General features: G+C 47.4%; 1 protein-coding gene across 1 annotated transcript in view; it reads left to right on the top strand.

Moving 5' to 3' along the window:
- The window catches only part of Parn (poly(A)-specific ribonuclease), a 129,997-nt gene extending 124,449 nt beyond the window's left edge, over positions 1 to 5,548 (top strand). The window contains exons 23-24 of the mRNA XM_021185317.1: positions 2,336 to 2,529; positions 4,611 to 5,548. Coding sequence (XP_021040976.1) covers positions 2,336 to 2,529; positions 4,611 to 4,663 — 247 coding nt within the window. The 3' untranslated portion in view covers positions 4,664 to 5,548. The remainder of the gene's footprint in view (positions 1 to 2,335; positions 2,530 to 4,610) is intronic.
- The last annotated feature ends 1,953 nt before the right edge of the window (positions 5,549 to 7,501 follow it).

Here is a 7,501-nt window from a genome sequence, read left to right as displayed (position 1 = left end):
TTAGACACACCAGAAGAGGGCGTTAGATTGCATTACAGATGGTTGTGAGCCACCATGTGGTTGCTGGGATTTGAACTCAGGACCTTCGGAAGAGCAGTCGGTGCTCTTAACCACTGAGCCATCTCTCTAGCCCCTATTGCTAATTCTATGTGCAATAAAGTGATTATTTCTAGAAACTATAAATAACTCATATACCTAATTTCAGAGTTGGGGAGGTAATAGCTCAGGAGTGCTGGCTAACATTAAGTCCAGTCTTCCACTGCCATGAACGAAGAAAAGCATTTGTAAAAAAAAAGGTGAGGTGGAACAGCAGGCTTCTAATTGGACGAATGAGTTGGCAGCAGTTACTGTGGCAGCTTCCTGGACAGTAGGGCCAGCGTCCCGAGCTGGAGCTCTTCTGTCCCTCTGGAATCCTGCCTCTGGATATTTTTTCTAGAATGTAGTCACAGCAACACTTTTACATTAACCCCTATAGCAGCATTGTTTATAATCTTTAGATATTAAACAGTAGCGTCAACAAATGGCAATGCAGCTGCAGCGGGACATGCTGCCACTGGCCACGTGCGGAAGCACTTACTGAAGGCCCCATGCAGCCATTTGCAAAACACCAGAACCAAGCACCAAGAATTGCGATTTCATTCACAGAACATCTAGAAAGACGGGCTGGGAACTCTGGGACGATTGCAGGGAGATAGACCTAGTACAGAGTAGCAAAGGGGAAGGACAACCTCTGAGGGCATTGCTCTTCTTCCTTCTTTCTCTAGTTTTTTTTTTAATTTTAATCAATTTTTCTTCTCATGTAATACATCCTGATTATGGTTTCCCCTCCCTCTACTCCTCCCAGTTCCTTCCCACCTCCCCTCTCACCTAGATCCACTTCCTTTCTGTCTCTCATTAGAAAAGAAACCGGCTTCTAAGGGATAATAACAAATTAAGTAAAAACTAAAACATTGGAATAGGACAAAACAAACAAAATAAAGAGAGCCCAAGAAAAGGCACAAGAAACAGTTGCAGGCACAGAGACCTACTCATTCACACGCAGCAGAGCCTGCAAAACACTAAACTGGACCTCTCCTGTGGGGTCCTCCTGCGTAACCCCATCTCCCTGCTCACACAGTGAGCTTTCTCCCCTTGGCATCTCCCAGCCGGTCCCCACATTGGCTTCCCTGCAGTGTGTGCTCATCTGCAGGGCAGCAGCACACTCAGTGCTGCTCACTCACTACTACTCCCCAGCTCTCCCCCACAGCACATGGACTGAGGACAGCAGGGTTGACACACTACCCAGATCACTGCGTGACGGTCCTAGTTCTTCCTTTATTTTCAATCTTGACACTCTCTGCATATCATTTAGATGGTATGTTTTATAGTGTCTCCATTCAGTTTCCTATACTTGAACATTCAGTTGCTTTGCTGTATTCTGCAGTTTCAGATGACACAGTAATGAATGACACACAGACAGTATTTGCATTGTTGGAGGTGTATCTTCTGAATTGTCAGAAGGTAGACCCTTGGCTCGTGCACGTATGTCATTTTGTTAGGTGCCCCCATCTCCCTGGCAGAATGCTACAAAATAAAAACAAAACGGAACCAACCCTCCGTGGAGCAGAGGTGAAGCAGGAGGCCAGTGCTGGAGTGGCTCCTCTTCACATAGTGGAAGTCTCAAGTGGCTGCCAAGGGCTGAAGATCACAGGGGAGCAGAATTGGCCAACCAGAGTTTTGGCTTGGGTATCTTGTCGGGACTAATGGGAATGAGGCCAGCTCTCTTTTCTTCCTGCTCGTTCTGCTTGAAGGCTTGACTTAAGTGGGTTGCTTTGGGTTTTGTCTTTGTTTTTTAATGCTTTCCATCATCTAGAAAAACCCTATTTACAGGACCCATTTTTAGGGGACAGGGTTTGTTTGTCACATGTACTACTCTTCATCAAGTTTCATTCCAGGAAATATCTTTTTTTAAGGAAAAATCAGATCTATAATCTAGTTTAATTCAATATGTCGAATCCTATAAATACTTAAAAACAAAAGCAGGTTTCATTATAAACGTAACAGCTCACCATTTTGGAAGAGAAGTGAATTACACAAGTGTGCTCTATAGCTGTTCTGGTTCTGAGCTGTGCAGGAGCAGCTGGGACAGCTGTCTCTCCATCTTGCTCTGCCTCCATCAGCAGCCCTGAAGGTGCTGTTGCTCGCCTGTGGAGCCAGCCTCTGACCAGTTTGTCCCAGGTGAACGCTGAGTCTGCATTCACATGCCACCCACCAATGACCTGTTGATAGGGTCTGTGATCCCTGAGGCATGTTCCTGCTCCCAGCCCCACTCCTGCAGCTCACCTTGTCCATTCAGCTTCACAGCAGCTGGCGTGGTTGGAAAGAGAACGCTGAGTCCCGACCCAAGGGAAGCTGCCTTGGAGGACAGAGAATCAGAGGAGGTATCTGACTCCGAGCTTGAACAGACAGATTCCTGTACAGACCCCCTCCCAGAAGGAAGGAAAAAGTCCAAGAAGTTAAAAAGAATGAAGAAGGAGCTTTCCTTGGCAGGTTGGTATTGACTCAATCACGAACCATCTCAGGCCTCAGGAGGCTCATAGTTTGGGAGCAAAATAATAGTAGGGCTTCACTTGAAGGCAACCCCCACGTGGTACCCATGGGCCTGATGTATTGAGGAATAGAGTGGGAAAAGCTCTCTCATTGCTGGGATGGATGGAAGAAGGGTTGGTTTGGGCTTACGGCTTTGAGGAGTTCCAGCATGATGGTATGCGTGCTTCTGTCTGTGTGGCTAGAGCAGGAGGCACCTGGCATTAGCAGACAGGAAGGGGGAGCCGACCCAGATCAGAATCACGGTGGGTTTAACCCTCAGAGACCCGATTCTGGCGGCCAGATTCCACCTTAAAGGCCACACAGCCTTCTAAGTAGCATCACAAGACACAAGGAGTGATGCATTTTAATTTGAGATGCTAGAAGAAGCCCTGGTTCTATAAAAAGCCAGGTGTTGGTGAAATTTAACACAAGGAGTTCTTCTGTGTAAATCTAAACACATGTCCTAAATGTGTAAATCTAAACACATGTCCTAAACACTGAGGCTACCTGAAATAATCACAAAACACCTTGATAACATGGCAGAGAGGTGTTATGAAAACGGCCTAAATACTCCTCACGAAGAAACCTCCACAGGTGCCACACAAAATGGTGCCAAACATTTACCAAAACCTTTTGCTAAGATACAAGAGGAGTTAAACACCAAGTGCATTTGCATGTAACAAAGTGTCTAAGTAGCAGGAAACTGTTGATTGGGTTTCTGTTGTGACCTGCTGTGTCAGGAGGTACCTGCCCCTCAGAACCCGCTTTGGAGATTGCCAGGCTTTATAAATGTGCAACGAGACTGCTGCCGTCCAAGGATAGAGAGGAAACAGGTTTATGGAGTTTGCCCTTGAGTAGTCTGAGCCCAGAGCTCATGTTCTTAAGAACCCCCAGCTCCAAAGCCCCTGCACTTCTCTGCTTTGCAGCAGAAGTTTATCCAAACTGCCCATGACTTGGAAGATTCTTTACAAAGGAAAATGTCTGCAGATCTTCTAAATCAGAAACAAGGCACATGATGAACTGCCTCAACACTACTAATCAGTTCCCATGGAGCTGACTTACCAATATGTGATGTGCTGCCCAGGTCAGCAAGTGTGGTTTTCAAGAAGCAACTGTAGCTGGACAAGAGGCCAGTGGGGCGACACTAAACCCTGCCCCACAGAAGGGAGGGAGGGAGAAGCAGATGACTGAGTCTTCCTTTATGTGCATAGTGACTGGGGTGGTTGGTAGCCCTTCCTTCCTCCCCCTCTCCCTCTCCCTCCTTCCCTCTTCATCTTCCTTTCCCTTTCCTTCTCCCTCACCCTCCCCATTCCCCTCCTCCTCTTCTTCCTCTCTCTCAGGGTGATTTAAGACCCATTTCCCAGTTTAAGGACATTTAAGTTGTTGCCAGGGTTTTGAATCTGTTTCAGAGCCTTGGTTCTGCCTGTTTCTATGTCCACCTGGATGCTTTCCATTATGAGTGTGCTTTTCCTCCACTCAGTCTGCTCTCAATCCAGTCTAGACCTGGTGCTTCAGTACCTATCCAGCTGTGTTGTGCACCCCCCCACCCCCCATCACTCCACCACTGCTGTACAAATGGCAGAAGTACCTCTCATGGAAACTCAGGCTGTTGCTGCTGTAGCAAAGAGCATGGTACTTGCTCTAAACTCTCCTCAGCCCTTGGTAGCTTTAGGTCCCTCACCTCTCAGTGTCTGTTCTTGCATCATTATCGTGGGGACAATGGTGGCTGCCTGGTGGGCTTTTGTGAGGTATGTGAATTAAATGCCCAGCTTGGTTGCCAACAGAAAATGTTGTATACACAGCAGGAGAGTCTGTGCATGAGCAGTTACCCTGTCTGTGAGCAGACAGAGGCAGCCAGAGCAGGTCAGGTGGTGTGCTGCCCTCCCAAAGCTTCCTAGGGTTTCCCCTTTGTGTGCTGGGTCTGTCCCCAGGTCCAGACCTACCTGTGTACAGAAGTTATACACAGCATGTTGGTGGTGCGAGTCAACAGTGTTCCTCTAGTGACTGTCCATGTCCTTAATCCGCTTCTCCTTTACCCACAGGAAGTGTCTCAGATAGCCCTGCCGTGCTCTTTGAAGTCCCTGACACATGGTAGTGGAGTACTGCTGCGACAACCCAGCCTACCTGCTTGGAAGCCATACTGTAGACACTTAAGCAGATATGGCTTGGGAGTTTTGGGGCCAGTTTGTTTCCTGCAAAAGCTACTTTTTACTTTTTTGGCTGTATCTATTGTCCCTTTTAGTCTAACTGACCTTTGGCACACGTCATGGTTGAGGGCTTCTGCAAGCGTGTGTGTTATTAACTAATTACTTCCTGCTCCTTGAAAACCTGCCTGCCCTGGTGAATGTTGGCAAGTCCACCCAGGGAGTAAGTCAGCTGTGAACCACGCCAGGAGAGCCAACCTCCGGGGTGTTCTAGGCAGATTTCTGCAGAGCTTCTCCTGCCTGAGATGTGCCCTGCCATCCTCCCATTGCTGCCCAGAAACAGCACACAGGCTTGTCTTTTCAATGGGGAGATTCCTGTGCTAACTCAGGGTCATCTCAACAGATGCCCAGGCTTTGAGAGCTTGTTATTTCAAGTTACTTTTCCTCAGATAGGAGTCTGTCCCTGGTGTGCTGATGTGTGGGTGAGAAGCTGGCTCTTCTGTTCCTATGCACAATGCTGTGTTCACGGTGCAGCAGCTTCTCCTGGTTTTTTTACTGTATGTCTTTGTGTATCTGTATCTGGGTACATGGTGTGTGTGTCTGTCTGTCTGTCTGTGTGTGTCTGTGTGTGTGTCTGTCTGTCTGTCTGTGTGTGTCTGTGTGTGTGTCTGTCTGTCTGTGACAGTGGCAGGCCTACAGCATGCATCAAGTCCTCATTCAGACAGGTTTCAGTGGCAGAGCCTCACTTGCTCCTGCAGGATACTCCACAGCAGACACTTCTGGACATGTAACGCTTTTGTATCATGAAAATAAAAGTGAAAACGTAATTTCAAAAAGATGAAATTAAAGAAAATTTCCTAGAACTCTGCCTTTAACTGTTCTTTGGTGTGACTGATGCACATCCCCTCCATCTGGTCCTCACCCCAAGCTCCCATCATGGAGTTGCATACGTCCACATGCGAAACACTTCCTCACTCATGAAGCTCCTAACTCTCCTTTTCCCCAGGGTCTTGTGACAACAGACCTGGTAGAAAGAGGAGCCTAGCCTCTTAAGGCTTCAGTTACCCCAGCACAGTTTGTATGCTCAGCAGAAGTGGAACCTGGAAATATGGAGGGAGCAAGCCAGGGCCATTGCCTCCACCAAGTCTTCAGACTTAGAGGTTAGGGGCTAGCAAGAGCCTGAGACTGCCTTTGGCTTGGTTTGGTTTTGTGCAGGAAATGGGGCCAGTGCTTTGCTTATGCTTGTCCAGCGCTGAGCTACATCTCAGTCTTACACTAATTGTTTAAAGAAAAAGGGAAACTAGAGATGTAGCTCAGTGTCTGAGTGCTCGAATCCCAACATCTGTGGCCAACCAGGCCATCCAACACCTCCCTCTGGCCTTTATGGGCACCAACACACATGTGCACATACGTACATGCATAAATGAATCTTTTAAAACTATACAAAATGAAAAGGGGCCAGGCAGTGGTGGCACACGCCTTTAATCCCAGCACTTGGGAGGCAGAGGCAGGTGGATTTCTGAGTTCGAGGCCAGCCTGGTCTACAAAGTGATTTCCAGGACAGCCAGGGCTACACAGAGAAACCCTGTCTCAAAAAAGAAAGAGAGAGAGAGAGAGAGAGAGAGAGAGAGAGAGAGAGAGAGAGAGAGAGAGAAGAAAGAAAATGGGAAGAGTGGCATGTCTATGTACATACTCAGTAAACACCATCAGCTGGAATGTCTGTGTACATGCACATGGCTTGATGTGTGTCCTCGTGTGCTTGTGACAACCCCTGATCCTGTATAAATGTAGATGTCACATGAGAAGGAGACAGCTTCTTTATCTGAAGATGATGCATTGTACCCAAAGACACTATATATATAATATATCTATATATATTATATATATATATAGTGCTCATTACCGGAAGACTGGAAGAGAGCCTGCCGTGGCCGAGAGAGCAGTTTTGTTGGAGGTAAGCTGTACTTTGTCAGAAGAACATGTGCTCCAGGCCTCACGCAACTCTGCTTGCATCCCAGTTCCAGCTGTGTATTCCCGGGCACAGTTCTTTCACACTGTGAGTCCCAGCCTTCTCTTCCATAAAATCAGAACACTATCACTGCCTCACAGAGTAGTCATAAGCATAAAGACAGCTAAAATACCAAAACCGCTCACAGGTACACAAGAGATTGTTGTGGGGTTAGGAGGTTGTGCTCCCCCCTCCTCACACCTTGCCTGAACTATTCACCAGGTCATGTGGATGCACCCAGAAAGCCTCGGGATAGGCTTCTGGCTTCCTAACGCCTCTGACCAGTTTGTGGGTTTCCTGAGGACGCTCACCAAGCCCTCAGACAGGTGTGGGAATGGAATGCTGTGGCTTTCCCGCACGTTGTCTTGTAGTGGAAATTAAACATCCCAGCTTTGTCCGTGTTTGTTTATCTTTGTTCACTGCCCCTACTAACATCTCAGGAAAATTCCCAAAGTGGTGGTCAGGAATCTCCGTTTATTCACCATTTGAACTGTATGTGGTTGCTTTCTTAGTATGTTTGTCTTATTTTCATCTGTCCATCCATCCACCCCTCTACCATCCTCCCACCCATCCATCTACTCACTCAGCCACTCATCATCCAGTCATCTTAGTTTTTTTTTATATACTTTTTATTAGGTATTTTCCTCATTTACATTTCCAATGCTATCCCAAAAGTCCCCCATACCCCCCCCACTCCCCTACCCACCCACTCCCACTTTTTGGCCCTGGCATTCCCCTGTACTGGGGCATATAAAGTTTGCGTGTCCAATGGGCCTCTCTT

This window comes from Mus caroli, chromosome 16 (genome assembly GCF_900094665.2).
Source record: "Mus caroli chromosome 16, CAROLI_EIJ_v1.1, whole genome shotgun sequence".
In the NCBI taxonomy this organism is placed as follows: domain Eukaryota; kingdom Metazoa; phylum Chordata; class Mammalia; order Rodentia; family Muridae; genus Mus; species Mus caroli.
The sequence above is the reverse complement of the archived record's forward strand: the minus strand, read 5'-3'. Positions and strand labels throughout refer to the sequence as shown.